General features: G+C 41.5%; 1 protein-coding gene across 1 annotated transcript in view; it reads right to left on the bottom strand.

Annotated features, from left to right (window-relative positions):
• The window catches only part of samd10b (sterile alpha motif domain containing 10b), a 157,080-nt gene that overhangs the window by 33,882 nt on the left and 102,309 nt on the right, over positions 1 to 20,889 (bottom strand). Inside the window, exon 3 of the mRNA XM_029621489.2 lies at positions 2,840 to 3,008. Coding sequence (XP_029477349.1) covers positions 2,840 to 3,008 — 169 coding nt within the window. The remainder of the gene's footprint in view (positions 1 to 2,839; positions 3,009 to 20,889) is intronic.

Below are 20,889 nucleotides of genomic sequence, written 5' to 3'. Positions count from 1 at the left end.
AAAACATCACTGCTCTAGAGGAGATCTGCATGGAGGAATGGGCCAAAATATCAGCAACAGTGTGTGAAAATCTTGTGAAGACTTACAGAAAACGTTTGACCTCTGTCATTGCCAACAAAGGGTATATAACAAAGTATTGAGATAAACTTTTGTTATTGACCAAATACTTATTTTCCACCATCATTTGCAAATAAATTCCTTAAAAATCCTACAATGTGATTTTCTGGATTTTCTTCTCATTTTGTCTGTCATAGTTGAAGTGTACCTATGATGAAAATTACAGGCCTCTCTCATCTTTTTAAGTTTTTTGCCCCACTGTATTTCTGGAGTTTGTTTTCAATAAATTTGCAAAAACGTCAAATACATGTTTTCATTTTGTCATTATGGGGTATTGTGTGTAGATGGTTGAGAAAAAAAATATTTAATCCATTTTGAATTCAGGCTATAATACAACATGTGGAATAAGTCAAGCGGGTATGAATAGTTTCTGAAGGAAATGTTTATGTTCTTAGTGAGTGTTCTGACTGAGCTGTGTTCTCTCTCTCTGTAGCTCTCTCTTTCTCTCTCTCTTTCCAGGGATCCACCACGCTTTAAGGGCTACCAGCAGCAGGACAGCCAGGAGTTGCTTCACTACCTTCTGTGAGAGTGGTGCAGACCAAGGTTTCTACACGTTACCTGTGACTGCGGGGTTGGAGAAGGTTTCTACACATTACCTGTGACTGCCGGGTTGGAGAAGGTTTCTACACGTTACCTGTGACTGCGGGGTTGGAGAAGGTTTCTACACATTACCTGTGATTGCAGGGTTGGAGAAGGTTTCTACACATTACCTGTGACTGCGGGGTTGTAGAAGGTTTCTACACATTACCTCTGATTGCTGGGTTGGAGAAGGTTTCTACACATTACCTCTGATTGCAGGGTTGGAGAAGGTTTCTACACGTTACCTCTGATTGCTGGGTTGGAGAAGGTTTCTACACATGACCTCTGATTGCTGGGTTGGAGAAGGTTTCTACACATGAACTCTGATTGCAGGGTTGGAGAAGGTTTCTACACATGACCTGTGATATTGGGGTTGGAGAAGGTTTCTACACATTACCTGTGATTGCGGGGTTGGAGAAGTTTCTTCACATTACCTGTGATTGCAGGGTTGGAGAAGGTTTCTACACATTACCTGTGATATTGGGGTTGGAGAAGGTTTCTACACATTACCTGTGATAGTGGGGTTGGAGAAGGTTTCTACACATTACCTGTGGTAGAGGGTTGGAGAGGGTTTCTACACATTTTCTGTGGTAGAGAGGTTGGAGAAGGTTTCTACACATTACCTGTGATTGCGGGGTGGGAGAAGGTTTCTACACATTACCTGTGATTGCAGGGTTGGAGAAGGTTTCTACACATTACCTGTGATAGCATGGTGGGAGAAGGTTTCTACACATTACCTGTGATAGCATGGTGGGAGAAGGTTTCTACACATTACCTGTGATAACATGGTGGGAGAAGGTTTCTACACATTACCTGTGATAGCATGGTGGGAGAAGGTTTCTACACATTACCTGTGATAGCATGGTGGGAGAAGGTTTCTACACATTACCTGTGATAGCATGGTGGGAGAAGGTTTCTACACATTACCTGTGATAACATGGTGGGAGAAGGTTTCTACACATTACCTGTGATAGCATGGTGGGAGAAGGTTTCTACACATTACCTGTGATAGCATGGTGGGAGAAGGTTTCTACACATTACCAGTGATAGCATGGTGGGAGAAGGTTTCTACACATTACCTGTGATAGCATGGTGGGAGAAGGTTTCTACACGTTACCTGTGATAGCATGGTGGGAGAAGGTTTCTACACATTACCTGTGATAGCATGGTGGGAGAATGTTTCTACACATTACCTGTGATAGCATGGTGGGAGAAGGTTTCTACACATTACCTGTGATAGCATGGTGGGAGAAGGTTTCTACACATTACCTGTGATAGCATGGTGGGAGAAGGTTTCTACACATTACCTGTGATAGCATGGTGGGAGAAGGTTTCTACACATTACCTGTGATAGCATGGTGGGAGAAGGTTTCTACACATTACCTGTGATAGTATGGTGGGAGAAGGTTTCTACACATTACCTGTGATAGCATGGTGGGAGAAGGTTTCTACACATTACCTGTGATAGCATGGTGGGTGAAGGTTTCTACACATTACCTGTGATAGCATGGTGGGAGAAGGTTTCTACACATTACCTGTGATAGCATGGTGGGAGAAGGTTTCTACACATTACCTGTGATAGCATGGTGGGAGAAGGTTTCTACACATTACCAGTGATAGCATGGTGGGAGAAGGTTTCTACACATTACCTGTGATAGCATGGTGGGAGAAGGTTTCTACACGTTACCTGTGATAGCATGGTGGGAGAAGGTTTCTACACATTACCTGTGATAGCATGGTGGGAGAATGTTTCTACACATTACCTGTGATAGCATGGTGGGAGAAGGTTTCTACACATTACCTGTGATAGCATGGTGGGAGAAGGTTTCTACACATTACCTATGATAGCATGGTGGGAGAAAGTTTCTACACATTACCTGCGATAGCATGGTGGGAGAAGGTTTCTACACATTACCTGTGATAGCATGGTGGGAGAAGGTTTCTACACATTACCTGTGATAGCATGGTGGGAGAAGGTTTCTACACATTACCTGTGATAGCATGGTGGGAGAAGGTTTCTACACATTACCTGTGATTGCATGGTGGGAGAAGGTTTCTACACATTACCTGTGATAGCATGGTGGGAGAAGGTTTCTACACATTACCTGTGATAGCATGGTGGGAGAAGGTTTCTACACATTACCTGTGATAGCATGGTGGGAGAAGGCTTCTACGTAGGTCAGGTAGTTGTGGGGACAGTGTTTCTTCAGCCACTTGCAGACATCCTGTTGGGTCCACAGAACCACTGGTTTGGACAGACTGGACAGAGTAGGGCTGGTGTGGTACACAGTGAATGCTTCGCCTGGACGCAGCTGAAACACACAGAGTTTGGCTTACGGTGTGTGTGTCTGTCTGTGTGTGTGTGTGTGTGTGTGTGTGTGTGTGTGTGTGTGTGTGTGTGTGTGTGTGAACATGGAAACAAGCATCAAGGAGACAGAAGTCATGATTTTTTATTTTGTTGTGTCAGTGCACTCTTTGTGTGGTGACTGAGTGAACTGATGTGAACATTAGTTGTGGTGACTGAGTGATCTGATGTGAACATTAGTTGTGGTGACTGAGTGATCTGATGTGAACATTAGTTGTGGTGACTGAGTGATCGGATGTGAACATTAGTTGTGGTGACTGAGTGATCTGATGTGAACATTAGTTGTGGTGACTAAGTGATCGGATGTGAACATTAGTTGTGGTGACTGAGTGATCTGATGTGAACATTAGTTGTGGTGACTGAGTGATCTGATGTGAACATTAGTTGTGGTGACTGAGTGATCGGATGTGAACATTAGTTGTGGTGACTGAGTGATCGGATGTGAACATTAGTTGTGGTGACTGAGTGATCGGATGTGAACATTAGTTGTGGTGATGACAATGTATCTAACCCTAAACCGAACCCCTTTACCCCTAACAGTAATTCTAACCCCTGAACCTAAAATTGTAATGGATCCACCCGGCACCAGAAGGTCATCCTTCAGACCATCCTAGAGACTATCCTAGAGACAATTATGACCCTGAGGTGTGTTCTATTACTCATTATGATTTCCCCTTTAGAAGAGGTGTGTTTTCTGGTTCTCTTTGCAGAAGATTGAATTGTTTACTGTGTGTGGTCGTTTTCTGAGTGAGTTTTTGAGACTTAGTGTTTGATGCTTTTTCAAGTGTACTGTGATGCTGTGGCTACCGTTTATCAGTCTTACGTTTATCCTTAACCACTGATTCCTCATCTGGTCTCTTATCTGCACCTGGGTCCAACCTCAACACGTCACAGAAATACATTTGATCCTGTTTTACTATTCTTTTAAGAACTATCCTTGTGGGGACCAGAAGTCCAAACACACACACACACACACACACACACACACACACACACACACACACACACACGCACACACACACGCACACACACACGCACACACAAGCATGCATAGACAAACAAACCCTATTAATCACTAGCTGAGACTCTATCAGGACTTCTCAAAAGTCTTGATCAAGCAGCAGGCCTTCATTCTCAAATCAGTTTTGTTTTTAAAATCTGTTTTGGAAAACTGACTGTCCAAACAGCCAGTTACAAGTGACCAAATTGGACTTGTGTGTTCAGACAGCAGTCATTTGCTGACATGGCTACACTAATTGCCATAGTAACGAGGGGTGTGTGCACAGTGGTGTAGGTTGATTGGTGGTGGTGCTCCTGCTGCCTATCACTCAGAAGTTATGTAGCAAGCTAAGGTGACAGTGGGGCTGTTACAGTGACCGTATTACCGCCACACCAGCGGTCACGAGTCCCGACCTGTCACAACCATACCGGCGGTCATGAGCCATGACCATAGTCAAATTCCACATGACCATTTTGTCATGGTAACTAGGCTTCCCCAAAACTATGCTCTGATCCTGCTGATGGTCATTAGTAGCCTACCAAACTTGCTAACTGCCAGTCGCTAATGGCCTGGTACTCATCAAACTATTGTCCCTCTAATCACTCTAACAACAATGCAAATGCAATTGAAAATAAAATCAAACCCTTCATGAGAGTCCATGAGCTCATGTTGCGCAACATTTATATATGCTATGCAATTGTGTAAGAAAACAGAGTTTGATGGCCTCTATTAAAAAGAGGAGGATCACATCAGCTTTCTACAGGCTAGGCCTACTATATTTATTTCTCAACTTTCCCAATATTAAGCACATTGCTTCGCTTTACAACAGGAGTATAGCCTACCTAGCTGGCATGAAAATGAACTGTGTGATAGCGTCCTTCATTCACTATTTAAGTGCATAGATGACAGGTATTTTTTTCCCCTAAATAATAATTTCACATACATACACTACCGTTCAAAAGTTTGAGGTCCAATAGAAATGTCCTTGTTTTGAAAGAAAAGCAATTTTTTTGTCCATTAAAATAACATCAAATTGATCAGAAATACAGTGTAGACATGGTTAATGTTGCAAATGACTATTGTAGCTAGAAACGGTTGATCTTTTATGGAATATCTACATAGGCGTACAGAGGCCCATTATCAGCAACCATCACTCCTGTGTTCCAATGGCACTTTGTGTTAGCTAATCCAAGTTCATCATTTTAAAAGGCTAATTGAACATTAGAAAACCCTTTTCTAATCATGTTAGCACAGTCGAAAACTGTTGTTCTCATTAAAGAAGCAATAAAACTGGCGCTCTTTAGACTAGTTGAGTATCTGGAACATCAGCATTTGTGGGTTCGATTACAGGCTCAAAATAGCCAGAAACAAATAACTTTCTTCCATAACTCGTGTCTATTATTGTTCGGAGAAATTAAGGCTATTCCATGTGAGAAATTGCCAAGAAACTGAATATCTCGTACAACGCTGTGCACTACTCCCTTCACAAAACAGCGCAAACTGGCTCTAACCAGAATAGAAAGAGGAGTGGGAGGCCCCGGTGCACGACTGAGGAAGAGGACAAGTACATTAGAGTGTCTAGCTTGAGAAACAGATGCCTCCAAATTCCTCAACTGGCAGCTTCATTAAATAATACCTGCAAAATACCAGTCTCAACGTCAACAGTGAAGAGGCGACTCCGGGATGCTGGCCTTCTAGGCAGAGTTCCTCTGTCTGTGTTCTTTTGCCCATCTTAATCTTTTCTTTCTATTGGCCAGTCTGAGATATAGCTTTTTCTTTGCAACTCTGACTAGAAGGCCAGCATCCCGGAATCGCCTCTTCACCTGGAATGCTTTTCCAATAGTCTTGAAGGAGTTCCCACATATGCTGAGCACTTGCTGACTGATTTTCCTTCACTCTGCGGGCCAGGTCACCTGTTGCAGCACTCTATCACTCTCCTTCTTGGTCAAATAGCTCTTACACAGCCTGGAGGTGTGTTGGGTCATTTTCCTGTTGAAAAACAAATGATACTCTCACTAAGTAAAATCAGATGGGATGGTGTATCGCTGCAAAATGCTGTGGTAGCCATGCTGGTTAAGTGTGCCTTGAATTCTAAATAAATCACAGACAGTGTCGCCAGCAAAGCACCCCCACACCATCACACCTCCTCCTCCATGCTTCACGGTGGGAACCACTCATGCAGAGATCACTCTGCGTCTCACGAAGACACAGCGGTTGGAACCAAAAATCTCACATTTGGACTAATCAGACCAAAGGACAGACTTCCACCAGTTATAAGCCCAGTCATTGCACAATCATATGTGAAACAGAGTTTTGACTGGTCACTATTTAAAAGAGGATCCCAGCTTTCTCATGCTGCTATCTTTATTGCTAAATTCTTAAAATGAAGCACATGTATCCGCTTTACAACCTGGTATACATCGGCGACGCGAGTTTCAAGTTTGGGGAAGCTCATTTTCACTTTATAATAAAGCATTCCATGCATCATCACATTTGTGGACCTATGTAACATAAAATACTATTCATAACGTCATGAGTAGTTTGGATAGTCATAATTTAGGCTAATAATATAACTCAATCAATGTTCGCAAAAAAATACCGTTCAGAGCATGGCTGAACGCGCATAGTGTAGAGTAGGCATAAGCTATATCACATACATTTATTCTTTCCTTGCATGGGAAATATCTGTCCTATTATAAACACATCTCATGCAATTCTCCTACACCTTATATGACTGGAGATAATAGCAGAATCTTTCTTAATATGACAAATTACTGGGTAGCTTCCTCTGCTGACACTGACAAACAGATGAAAATAAATGATTGTTTTGTCAAAAACCTCACTTTTAAGGAGCACTTACCCAACAATGATAAATAGTGACTATGGGCAGTGCATGGGGACATTGCTGATGCTCTCCGCCGGTGCCAATAAGATAGAATATACTGTTGTTCGCTCAATTGAATCAGGGATTTTGATAACTAAAAGACAGATTTGTCTTTTCATTGTCTTCTCTTTACAGCAATAACCATTTACTTTCCAAACTGCGATTGTATTTTGAAATATTGCAATATGCCTGGCTTGGCCTCTCTACTTTAAACAGACAGTTGCAACTCAACAATAACCTGCCCAAATTGCATGCGCTACCTTTCCCTACGACTTTAGGCAAATACGATTTAAAACAATCCACAACTTATACTGAACAAAAATATAAACACATCATGCAACAATTTCAACGATTTTACTGTTACAGTTCATATAAAGAAAACAGTCAATTTAAATGAACAAATTAGGCACTAATCTATGAATTTCACAGCCACAGCCATTCAGAATGAGGTTTTCTCCACAAAAGGGCTTTATTACAGGCAGAAATACTCCGTTTCATCAGCTGTCTGAGTCTCAGATGATCCCGCAGGTGAAGAAGCCGGATGTGGAGGTGGTTACACGCGGTCTGCGGTTGTGAGGCCGGTTGGACGTACTGCCAAATTCTCTTAAACGATGTTTGAGGCGGCTTATGGTAGAGGAATCAACATTAAATTATCTGACAGCTCTGGTGGACATTCCTGCAGTCAGCATGCCAATTTCACGCTCCCTAAAAACTTGAGACATCTGTGGTATTGTGTTGTGTGACAAAACTGCACATTTTAGGGTGGCCTTTTATTTTCCCCAGCACAGGGCGCACCAGTGTAATGATCATGCTGTTTAATCAGCTTCTTGATATGCCATACCTGTCAGGTGGATGGATTATCTTGTCAAAGCAGAAATGCTCACCAATAGAGATGTAAACAAAACCCTGAGAGAAATAAGCTTTTTGTGTTTATGGAACATTTCTGGGATCTTTTATTTTAGCTCATGAAACATGAGACCAACACTTTCCATGTTGTGTTTAAATTTCTGTTCAGTATATTAAAAAAAGCTAATGATCCTCTGTGGCCAAATCATGCTTTAGTAGCCTATTTTGAATGATTTAATTTACAGTGCATTCGGAAAGTATTCAGACCCCTTCCCCTTTTCAACATTTTGTTATGTTACAGCCTTATTCTAAATTTGATTAAATAAAAAAATATCCTCATCAATTTACACACAATACCCCATAATGACAAAGCAAAAACTGTTTTTTAAAACTGTTTGCGAATGTATTAAAATTAAAAAACAGAAATACCGTATTTACATAAGCATTCAGACCCTTTGCTATGAGACTTGAAATTGAGCTCAGATGCATCCTGTTTCCATTGGTCACCCTTGAGATGTTTCTACAACTTGATTGGAGTCCACTTGTGGTAAATTCAAGTGATTGGACATGATTTGGAAAGGCACACAACTGTCTATGACAGTGCATGTTAGAGCAAAAACCAAGCCATGAGGTCAAAGGAATCATGCTCTGAAACAAAAATGTATCGAGGCACAGATCTGGGGAAGGGTACCAAATCATTTCTGCAGCATTGAAGGTCACCAAGAACACAGTCCTTCTCTGGGTACACTGACTTCAATTCAAAACCTAGGACGATCGTAGTCCTCACCCCCTTCCATAGACCTACATGGTAATTATGACCACTTCCAAAGGACGACCTACAACCAATCAAAGCTTTTACAGTGTGAACTGAAATGTTGTCCATCCAATCATAGGATTAGGATCAGAGTGTTGTATTGGGGTTGTGCTGCAGAGCATTGTGTGGGGGGGGGGGGGGGGGGGCTTTTTATTCTCTATTTTGGTTAGGTCGGGGTGTGACTATGGGGGGTGTTCCTATCTAGGTTGTTAAGTTCTATGTTGGCCTGGTATGGTTCCCAATCAGAGGCAGCTGTTTATCATTGTCTCTGATTGGGGATCATATTCAGGCAGCCATTTCCCCACTGTGTTTTTTGGGATCTTGTTTTTGTGTTGTTGCCTGTGAGCACTCCTGAACGTCACGTTTCGGGTTATTCTTTATTGTTTTTGTGTTGTTGCCTGTGAGCACTCCAGAACGTCATGTTTTGGTTATTCTTTATTGTTTTTGTGTTGTTGCCTGTGAGCACTCCAGAACGTCATGTTTCGGTTATTCTTTATTGTTTTTGTGTTGTTGCCTGTGAGCACTCCAGAACGTCACGTTTCGGTTATTCTTTATTGTTTTTGTGTTGTTGCCTGTGAGCACTCCAGAACGTCATGTTTCGGTTATTCTTTATTGTTTTTGTGTTGTTGCCTGTGAGCACTCCTGAACGTCATGTTTTGGTTATTCTTTATTGTTTTTGTGTTGTTGCCTGTGAGCACTCCAGAACGTCATGTTTTGGTTATTCTTTATTGTTTTTGTGTTGTTGCCTGTGAGCACTCCAGAACGTCACGTTTCGGTTATTCTTTATTGTTTTTGTGTTGTTGCCTGTGATTCATGTTTTGGTTATTCTTTATTGTTTTTGTGTTGTTGCCTGTGAGCACTCCAGAACGTCATGTTTTGGTTATTCTTTATTGTTTTTGTGTTGTTGCCTGTGAGCACTCCAGAACGTCACGTTTTGGTTATTCTTTATTGTTTTTGTGTTGTTGCCTGTGAGCACTCCAGAACGTCATGTTTTGGTTATTCTTTATTGTTTTTGTGTTGTTGCCTGTGAGCACTCCAGAACGTCATGTTTTGGTTATTCTTTATTGTTTTTGTGTTGTTGCCTGTGAGCACTCCAGAACGTCATGTTTTGCTTATTCTTTATTGTTTTTGTGTTGTTGCCTGTGAGCACTCCAGAACGTCATGTTTCGGTTATTCTTTATTGTTTTTGTGTTGTTGCCTGTGAGCACTCCTGAATGTCACGTTTCGGTTATTCTTTATTGTTTTTGTGTTGTTGCCTGTGAGCACTCCAGAACGTCACGTTTCGGTTATTCTTTATTGTTTTTGTGTTGTTGCCTGTGAGCACTCCAGAACGTCATGTTTTGGTTATTCTTTATTGTTTTTGTGTTGTTGCCTGTGAGCACTCCTGAACGTCATGTTTCGGTTATTCTTTATTGTTTTTGTGTTGTTGCCTGTGATGTCACGTTTTGGTTATTCTTTATTGTTTTTGTGTTGTTGCCTGTGAGCACTCCAGAACGTCATGTTTCGGTTATTCTTTATTGTTTTTGTGTTGTTGCCTGTGAGCACTCCAGAACGTCATGTTTCGGTTATTCTTTATTGTTTTTGTGTTGTTGCCTGTGAGCACTCCTGAACGTCATGTTTTGGTTATTCTTTATTGTTTTTGTGTTGTTGCCTGTGAGCACTCCAGAACGTCACGTTTTGGTTATTCTTTATTGTTTTTGTGTTGTTGCCTGTGAGCACTCCAGAACGTCATGTTTCGGTTATTCTTTATTGTTTTTGTGTTGTTGCCTGTGAGCACTCCTGAACGTCATGTTTTGGTTATTCTTTATTGTTTTTGTGTTGTTGCCTGTGAGCACTCCAGAACGTCATGTTTCGGTTATTCTTTATTGTTTTTGTGTTGTTGCCTGTGAGCACTCCAGAACGTCACGTTTCGGTTATTCTTTATTGTTTTTGTGCGTTTCATTAAATAAATATGTGGAACCCAGATCACGCTGCGCTTTGGTCCGAGTATGCTTACGATGATCGTGACAGAGAAGCTTGGTGAGTTGGTGACATTATTGGATAGAGATTGAAAAGTGATAGTTGAGCATTTTTCAAATTACAGGAGATGGAGGGGGTAGATTATAATTTATTTTCTTGGTTCTAGAACTTTATTTTTATACCCAGTTCGTGTAATTTATTTCCATTTGCCTTGCTATCTTCAGTAGCAAGTAGCTACACTTTTCATACTCTGTGGTACAAGGAAAAGGTGCAAATTAAAACCGATGGTTGAACTCTGCCTGAGATCAGTTTCATAAAGAAGGATGAAAAGGTGAGTGCATTCAATACCAACTGGTATCAACAGTATAGCTGGTTAACACGGAGCCTTTCACCAAGCTGCCTGTATTGCTGGCGTTGCCTGATTTTGGGAAAGTCTGATCCTTTGCTGCGAAAGGAGGGTACAGTGGCCTGAAGAACATCTTGCGTTCAGCTAAATGGCAAAACAACAGCAGGGAGCATAGAAATGCCCACATCATATTTAATCTTCTGGTAAAAATACTCATTGATCATGACGAAGGTCTGCATATTCAAACTGAGCAACACAAAGAGAAAGTAAGAAGAAACAGGGATGTTCTCAAGCGGCTTATCAACACCACTTATCAACACCACTGGGTTTTTGGGACTGAGAGAACTGGCTTTTAGAGGACACGACAAAAGGGAAAGCTCCTCCCGTATTTATTTAGCAAAGATGATAACACATAATCACTCCGGACAGACACAAGCAAAAACTAATTACATAAATGTCGCAGCAGCTCAGTCATCCCCAAGGGATGAAAACAAGACCATTTTTCAGTGTGATCAGCTGTATGCAGCTACAGTAAGAGCAGCTCATTAGTAGCCTACAGGTATGTGGAAGATCAGGCCTTTATTCAGGAACGTTTCTCAGGCTACTTTCATGTGTCAAGTGGGCGAGATGCGCAGTCTTGTTTGGGATGGATCTACTATTTGTATTTACAGCTAAGTCCCCTGATTAAGAGGTGATGACCACTCCACTCTACTACCATTGTCAACTCTCTCCTGACATGAACTGAAGCCATGTCTCATGTGCCCTCTCATCCACTGGCACATTGAATGTTTCCTCTCCAAGCACTGTGAGTACCCTTATAAATGTTCTCTCATTACTGTATGCAGAGTCAATCACATACACAAACACAATCACATTATTACACATCAATAATTTTACTCCTTGCTTGAACTAACTCATTCTTAGTTATTTTGTCTAACTGTGTAGTGTGTTGTGTTATTGTGATCCCTTCCCAACACTGTAAGTAGCCTTCTCATTCCCCAAAATGTTTTACCACACTTTGTCGTCTCCACACTCTTATACCATGGGTCTCACATCCTCCTCAATGTTACAAGTCACCAGGCTCCACTGGTTCTGATGAAACCAAGATTGAACTCCTTTGCCTGAATGCCAAGTATACCACCTGGAGGAAACCTGGCACCATCCCTATGGTGAAAAATAGTGGTGGCAGAATCATGCTGTGGGGATGTTTTTCAGCTGACGGGATTGGGAGACAAATCAGGATTTAGGGAAAGATTAACAAAGAAAAGTACAGAGAGATCCTTGATGAAAACCTGCTCCAGACCAGAGCGCTCAGGACCTCAGACTGGGGCAACACTCCCCATCCAACTTAACAGCGTTTGAGAGGATCTGCAGAGAACAATGGGAGAAAATCCCCAAATACAGGTGTGCCAAGTTTGTAGCATCATACCCAAGAAGACAGAAGGCTGTAATTGCTGCCAAAGGTGTATTTCAGTTTTTTATTTTTTTATACATTTGACAAAAATTCCCAAAAATCTGTTTTTGCTTTGTCATTATGAGGTATTGTGTGTAGATGGGTGAGGATATGTTTTATTTAATCCAAATAGTGGAAAAAGTCAAGGGGTCTGAATACTTTCCAAACGCACTGTATTTCTGTATAGACAAGAGTAGGCTAATTAGACTATATAGTTTTGATAATTGAATTCCATTTACCTTAGGAAAAGCTTCCCCTATCCTTATGCTTGCATATTAAAAACATAACCACAAGTAACCTCCATTCGCTATTCAATTGCAGGCTACGGATGATGTTTAGTTTGTGGGCCATGCTAAATAAAAAATGATTCCATCCATAGGCTATGCAGTACATAAAGACCAGATTCAACTAACAATAGTCTGATGGGTGAGAATATTATCAGATGCTTGTCCAAGTTTCAATGAGAGATGAAGTGTGTGCAGCCTGTGCAACAAACAGAGCAGAGCTCCTGCCTTGCATGCAACCTTTTTCAAATCATCACTAGAGCCGGATCATGCAGCCTTAGAATGTATAAAAAGTCTAAACATATAACCTAACGTTTATATCACAACTAAAGTTGGCATAAAAAAAGCTCTAAATGAAGCATATAGAAGGACCCGTTTCTTTGTTAACTGCTCAACACTGAACAGTTAGTCCGCACTCTCTCGGGAAAATATCCTCTCATGGACGTTTCCCATTTGCTTTGAATGTTCAATATCATAGTGTAAGAACACTTTCAAAGCCTTGAAGGATAAGATGATCCAACTTTCAAAACAAGTCCTTTTTTGCTAGCTACAGCAGTCAACTAGCTAGCTGTTTAGCTTTCTAGCATATTCACTCATTTGTTTGTAAACAATTAATAAGCTAGTTAGCGACCACAAGTTATTGTCAAACTGTCAACAGAGTAGCTAGCAAGCAACACAATATGCCAAATGACATCTAAAAACCACTTGAGGGCAAATAAATCAGATTTGACCATTCAGTCAGAAGTCACATGGCCAGTAATCCGATTTGTATCACCTTTGTAGGTGGTTTGAAATTTGGCTTTGAAATATCGGATTCCATGTGCTTTTAGGCTGTTCAGACTGCTGGAAAAATAACAGATTTGAATCAGATATGCAAAAAAAAAGGATATGAGTCACTTCAAATTGTCAATGTGAACAAGGCTGAAGTGCATTCTGGTATGTAAGCCTTAATTGAAAATAACTTAATCTGAGTATACAGTGCTCACACACACACTTTCCATATGTATGCTCTTGTAGTGTGTACTGTAGCACTACGGCCATTCCTGTAATCACACACATAATTCACTCCCTGCTCAATGATGCGCTGAAGCCATTTTAATAGCCTACATCTCTTCACTACACAGCTCACCCTTAATTGAGATCCAGTTTGGAAAGGTGTGAAAATGCTTGCTTTTTTGGATGATCTAACTGGAGTGTGTGTGTGAAAAGCTATCTTGGCTCTTTCTCTCCCTTCAGTGAGAGGAGGCTTCGTACTGGACAAAGAGTCAATAGTAAGGCTGTATTTAGTCTTGTAGATTAGCCACTCTGACTGACAGAATTGGTTAACTAATTAAGACAAGGCTATCACTACTGTGCCTTGTGTCAATGGAAAGGCAGAGACAGAGATAGGGAGACAGAGAAAGACAAACAGTCAGCAAGCAAGACAGTCAGAGTCAGACAGTCAGAGAATCAGACAGTCAGAGTGCAAGACAGTCAGAGAGCGAGACAGTCAGAGAGCGAGACAGTCAGAGAGCGAGACAGTCAGAGAGGGAGACGGTCAGTGAGAGAGACAGTCAGAGAATGAGACGGTCAGAGATTGAGACAGTCAGAGAGTGAGACAGTCAAAGAGTGGGTCTGGGAGGGTGTCTCGCTGGTCTGGGCGGGGTGTCCGTTGCTCTGTTGTTCCTGTGTGAGGTGTTGGGGCTGCTGTTGAGGGAATCGTCCTTCAGGGTTCTGGCAAAAGTTGGGATTGCTGCTTTGTAGAGGTGGACCTGGTCGTAAAGGCTGTTCAAGTCCAGGGTGGAGTGGTTCACATGGGCACAAATGGCCTGAGGGCCCAGCAGGAAAGGGTGGCCACAGCAGGAAAGGGTGGCCACAGCACTCAAGGGAGTGATTGAAAAAGCTTCTTCCACTTTCCACACTGCTACCACGAAAACACATTCACCCTGCCACCATACAGTGGGTGAATGCGAGCATTTCGAGAGACTGTACCTCAAAACCTAATGTCTACCTGGCCCACCACTCCACCCTGGACTTGAACAGCCTTCATGACCTGAAACCTATCCAACCAAAATGCCATGAAAAGGAACATAACATTTGACATACCAATCAGGATCTTAAAATACTTGAATCGGTTATAGAATCCCTTGCCCTTCATGGTTGTGAGGTCTGGGGTCCGCTCACCAACCAAGAATTCACAAAATGGGACAAATTCTGCATGCAGAATTCTGCAAAAACATCCTCTGTGTACAACGTAAAACACCAAATAATGCACGCAGAGCAGAATTAGGCCGATACCCGCAAATGATCAAAATCCAGAAAAGAGCCGTTAAATTTTACAACCACCTAAAAGGAAGCGATTCCCAAACTTTCCATAACAAAGCCATCACCTACAGAGGAATTAACCTGGAGAAGAGTCCCCTAAGCAAGCTGGTCCCGGGGCTCTGTTCACAAATACAAACAGAGCCCCAGCAGAGCAACACAATTAGACCCAACCAAATCATGAGAAAACAAAAATATAATTACTTGACACATTGGATAAAATTCACAAAAAAACTATAATGCAATTCGGCCCTAAACAGAGCGTACACAGTGTCAGAATACCTGACCACTGTGACTGACCCAAACTTAAGGAAAGCTTTGACTATGTACAGACTCAGTGAGCATAGCCTTGCTATTGAGAAAGGCCGCTGAAGGCAGACCTGGCTCTCAAGAGAAGACAGGCTATGTGCACACTGCCCACAAAATGAGGTGGAAACTGAGCTGCACTTCCTAACTTCTTGCCAAATGTATGACCATATAAGAGACACATATTTCCCTCAGATTACACAGACCCACAAAGAATTCTAAAACAAATCCAATTTTGATAAACTCCCAATACTATTGGGTGAAATACCACAGTGTGCCATCACAGCAGCAAGATTTCAGTGAAGAACAAACATCATTGTAAATACAACCCATATTTATGTATATTTATTTTCCTTTTCGTACTTTAACTATTTGCATATCATTACAACACTGTATATATACATAATATAACATTTGTAATGTCTTTATTTATGTTTACTGTACATTTTTTATTGTTTATTTCACTTTTGTTTATTATCTACTTCACTTGCTTTGGGAATGTAAACATATTTTTTCCATGCCAATAAAGCCTTTCAATTGAAATTGAATTGAATTGAATTGAGAGAGAGAGAGAGAGAGAGAGAGAGAGAGAGAGAGAGAGAGAGAGCGCTATCTATAATTTGACAGAGGCTCAAATATGGTGAGTAATGACCTTCATCATCAGCAGACCAGACAGAGTGGAAATGGAAAGAGGAGACCCTCCTTCCCTCCTCTTTTCTCCACTCCTCTCATTTCATGACCATCCATCAGGCTTTATCTCCTCTTCTTCTCTTTCGTCTCTCTCTGCCTCCCTCCCTCCATCCTTCCCTCATCACTCCTCTGGTTTTGAAGCCATCCATCAAGCTCTATCTCCTCTCGGCCAGTGGGCCAGCTCTGTGCTGTAAGCGCTCAACCTTAACCCCTAGAAATGTACCTCTGTCTAACACCACAGAACCTATCCTTACACACCAGAAAGAGGGAGGTGTGAATGGGTGGAGCAGTAGCATGAATGGCCTGCTTGACTGTCCCATTCAGAGGGGGGAATGAGATGGGGAGGATGAAAGGGAGAAGCTTCTGTGGATGATGGTATTAAATTTAAAGATTGTGTCTACAAAAAAGGAGATATCTTGAACCTTCATCGGTTATTCGGCTGTCCCCAAGAAAGGCAGCCTAGATGTGTTCCCATGTTCTCCTCGTCGTTAAAAAATATATACTTTTTTAAATTGTAGGAACACAAAGAAAGTACAAATAAAGTCAAATAAAATAACAACTAAAAAAGATCTGTCAGTTACAGTGCACTTCATACCTTCATCATCATATCATCATATTAGTTACATTGACATCTTTGAGTTAGACCTTTTCCAAGTACGAAACCCATTTTTCCCAGTATTCTTGACCTCTCTCCTGTTGAGTTCTTAAAGCAAAGGTCAAACGCTCCATGTGGTGTATTTCTTCTACAATGTCTATCCATTGTGTCACTGTGGGAGGGTCTTATAGCCATTTCCTAGTGACAGCCTTTTTACTGGCTGCTAGTAGGACCTTCAAGAGGTACTTTTCTCTGTTGTGTAAGTCATCAGGTATTTCACCCATGTACAAAGAAATTAATGTTTGTTCTATGTCAAATTCCATAATTTTTCCAATGTTAGATCTTATTTCTCCCCAGTAAGTTTCGATTGCGGGGCAAGTCCAAAAGATATGAGAGTGGTCCACCCTCAATAGACCGCATTCTCTCCAACAAGGGTGTAGTGAGCCAGTCTGTTTTGATTTCAGTTTAGGTGATATGAAGAAACGTATAACATTCTTCCAACAGAATTCTCTCCATGACCTTGAGTTGGTGGAGCTTTGTTGAGTCTCTAATATGTTCAACCATGTTTCATCAGTTATTTCAATGTTAAGTTCCTCCTCCCATTTCTTTTTAATATAGTTTGTAGAATGTTTCTTTGAGGGTTGAATACCCAAGTAGAGATTTGAAATCGTTTTTTTTGTTTCTCCCCAAGTTGTATGCGTTAGTGAATACTTGGATTGATTTTGGAGGTGCTCGAGGGTCAGTCACTTTTATCTCCCTTAAGGAATAGTGTCGAACTTGTAGGTATCTGTAAAAATCTTGTTTATCCAAACCATGTTTTTTACGTAAGTCCTGGAAGTTATCTAGGTTCCCATTCCTTATAATTGTACTGAATGATGTGATGCCTTTCTGCGTCCATTGTTTAAACCTGCTGTCCTGAGTTGCAGGGATGAAGCTGGGGTCGTATGCGGGCCAACTCAGCAGTTTGATCTCTCTGTCTAAATTATTTTGCTTAACTACCCTAAACCATGTCTTCAGAGAGAAATTAATCCACTGATTTTGTCTATTGTATATTTCTTTTACCATGTCCTTATTTCCCAAACCTGACTGTATGGGTATCTCTGTCAAAGTAGTCTCAATGTCTTTCCATTTGGATTCGTATTCTGAGATGCATCAACACACCAGGGGTCTCAATTGGGCTGACACATAATAATATTTTAGGTTTGGTAAGGCCATAACCCCACAGTTTTTTGGTAACTGTAATGTTGTATATCTAGTTCTTGGTCTCTTACTGTTCCAGATATACCTTGATATCCGTTTATCCCATTCCCTAAACTGTTTAGGTGGGATTTCTATGGGCAGTGATTAGAACAAATACAGTAACCTTGGCAGGATGTTCATTTTGATTGTTTCAATTCTACTACTAAGATCTAAGGGAAGGGAATTCATATGTTTTCTTGTTAATGTGATCGTAATTCATGCAATAAAGTTTGGGAGTATCTTTTGGTCAATTTACTCCCAGATATTTAACGAATGAAAAGGTCCAGGTGAAGTTATACCTACTCTTCAGCTCTTCCTGTGGGGTATAATTATATACTAGGGCTTCGGTCTTGCGTACGTTAAGCACATACCCTGAATATGTTCCAAATGTTTGTAAAACATCCATCAATCTAGATACACTTGAGCCTGGGTCTTTAAGGAATAACAGAACGTCATCAGCATACATGCATATCTTATGTTCACTGCCTCTTATTGTTATTCCCTCTAAGGTTGGGTCCTGTCTTATTGCCTGTGCTAATGGTTCGAGGTACAAGGAGAAGAGCGTGGGTGAAAGACTACAGCCTTGTCTTGCACCTCACTCTAATTTTATCGTTCGTGTCAAATGTCCATTTATCTTTATTCTAGCGGTCGGACATGAATACAGTGTTTTGATGCACTGTATCACTTCTTTGTTGAAACCAAATCTTTCCATAACTTGGAATAAGTAATCCCATCCCACTGAATCAAATGCTTTTTCTGCATCTAGGCTGATTAATATTTCTGAAGGGAAGCCATCAGTGCCTGGAGACTTGTTGACTTTTTGTTGAGATATTGCTTTATTAATTTCTTCGTGGATATTTCTAAAGTTAGTCTATCATGTTGCTCTGTCCCGATTGAGGGGAGATCAAGTGAGTTCAAAAAGTGCTCTATTGTCTGTGCATCTGCCTTCTCTGGTTGCTTGTACAGATTTGTGTAATATGATTCAAATGCATTCTGTATTTCATCTCATTTGCATGTGATCTTTTTTGTTTTGGGGTCTTTTATTTTGAAAATGGTATTCTGTGCTGGTTGTTTCCTGAGTCTCCATGCTCCATCCTGAGCCTGCTTCATAATATCGTTGTTTCAGGAACATAAGCTTTTTCTCTACTTCTTCTCTATAAATCTGGTCAATTTCCTGTTTTACCTTTTGAATGTCTCGTAATATAAGAGGGTCTTTGTATTGACTATGAGAACGTTCTAAGTTTCTTAGGGTTTCCTGTCATTTCAGCAGTTTCTGTGCTTTAATCTTTTTCTTGAGAGATGATGTGGCTATGATCTTCCCTCTAATAACTGCCTTAGCTGCATCCCACAATATAGCAGGATATACTTCCCCATTATCATTATTCTCCAGATAGATGTTCAATTCTGTCTTTATTGATTCCTTGAATGCTGGATCATTCAGCTTGCTTGTATTAAGTTTCCATATAGTATTTCTTGGTTTGCTATCAAGGTGCAGAGTTAGGTCAAATCCATTATGATCTGATAAGTCACTCTGCCCGATCCTACAATCCTTAAGCCTGTGTCTATCTGCACTGTACATGAAAAAGTAGTCTAACCTGGAGTATTCAGTGTGGCGGGCTGAGTAAAAAGTATATTCCTTATCGGTCTTGTGGGTGTCACGCCATACTCCCCTCGTCTTTTTGATTAATTCCTGTATTCATTCATCTCTATTCCCTTTTTTCTCTCTTCTCTCTCTGGACTCTTCTCTCTGGATCCCTTTGTTCCTATCCTCCAACCACCTCTTCTTCCTTCCTTTTTCATTTTGTTCTTCAATGTCTTTCACCTCATCTACTTCAAGTCCATTACTCTCCCCCTCCTCTGACTCTCTCTACTGACATACCGCCGAGTAGTGAAGCGCGTAAAAATCATCTGTCCTTGGTTGCAACACTCACTACCAAGTTCCAAACTGCCATTGGAAGCAATGTCATCACAAGCACCGTTCATCAGGAGCTTCCATGGCTGAGCAGCCACACACAAGCCTAAGATCACCATGTGCAAGTGTTGGCTGATGTTCTCTGGAGAGATAAATCACACTTCACCATCTGGCAGTCCAACAGACAAAGCTGGGTTTTGTGGATGCCAGGAGAAAGCTACCTCCCCAAATGCATTTTTTTTATTTAACCAGGCAAGTTCTTATTTACAATGACAGCCTACTGGGGACAGTGGGTTAACTGCCTTGTTCAGGGGCAGAATGACAGTTTCTTACCTTGTCAGCTCAGGGATTCGATCCAGTTACTGGCCCAATGTTCTAACCACAAGGCTACCTGCCACACCTGCATAGTGCCAAGTGTAAAGTTTGGTGGAGGAGGAATAATGGTCTGGGGCTGTTTTTCATGAATCAGGCTAGACCTCTTATTTCCAGGAAAGGGACATCATAACACTACAGCATACAATGACATTCAAGACGATTCTGTGATTCAAACTTTGTATCAACAGTTTGGGGAAGGCCCTTTCCTGTTTCAGCATGACACTGCCCCTGTGCACACAGCGAGGTCCATACAGAAATGGTTTGTTGAGATCGGTGTCGAAGAACTTGCCTGGCCTGCACAGAGCCCTGGCCTCAACCCCATTGAACACTTTTGGGATGAATTGGAATGTCGACTGCATGGCCTAATCGCACAAAATCAGCACCTGACCTCACTAACGCTCTTGTGGCTGAATGGAAGCAAGTCCCCGCAGCAATGTTCCAACATCTAGTGGAAGGCCTTCCCAGGAGAGTGGAGGCTGTTATAGCAGCAATGTTCCAACATCTAGTGGAAGGCCTTCCCAGAAGAGTGGAGGCTGTTATAGCAGCAATGTTCCAACATCTAGTGGAAGGCCTTCCCAGAAGAGTAGAGGCTGTTATAGCAGCAAAGTTCCAACATCTAGTGGAAGGCCTTCCCAGAAGAGTAGAGGCTGTTATAGCAGCAAAGTTCCAACATCTAGTGGAAGGCCTTCCCAGAAGAGTAGAGGCTGCTATAAAAGCAAAGTGGGGACCAACTACATTTAATGCCCCTAATTTTGGAATGAGATGGTGTCCACATACTTTTGGTCATGTAGTGTATCATTCCTTGTTCTCTCCCCCTCCCTCCA

This window comes from Oncorhynchus nerka, linkage group LG20 (assembly GCF_034236695.1).
Source record: "Oncorhynchus nerka isolate Pitt River linkage group LG20, Oner_Uvic_2.0, whole genome shotgun sequence".
Classification (NCBI taxonomy): domain Eukaryota; kingdom Metazoa; phylum Chordata; class Actinopteri; order Salmoniformes; family Salmonidae; genus Oncorhynchus; species Oncorhynchus nerka.
Note: the sequence above shows the minus strand (reverse complement) of the source record. Positions and strands in the feature narration are given on the sequence as shown.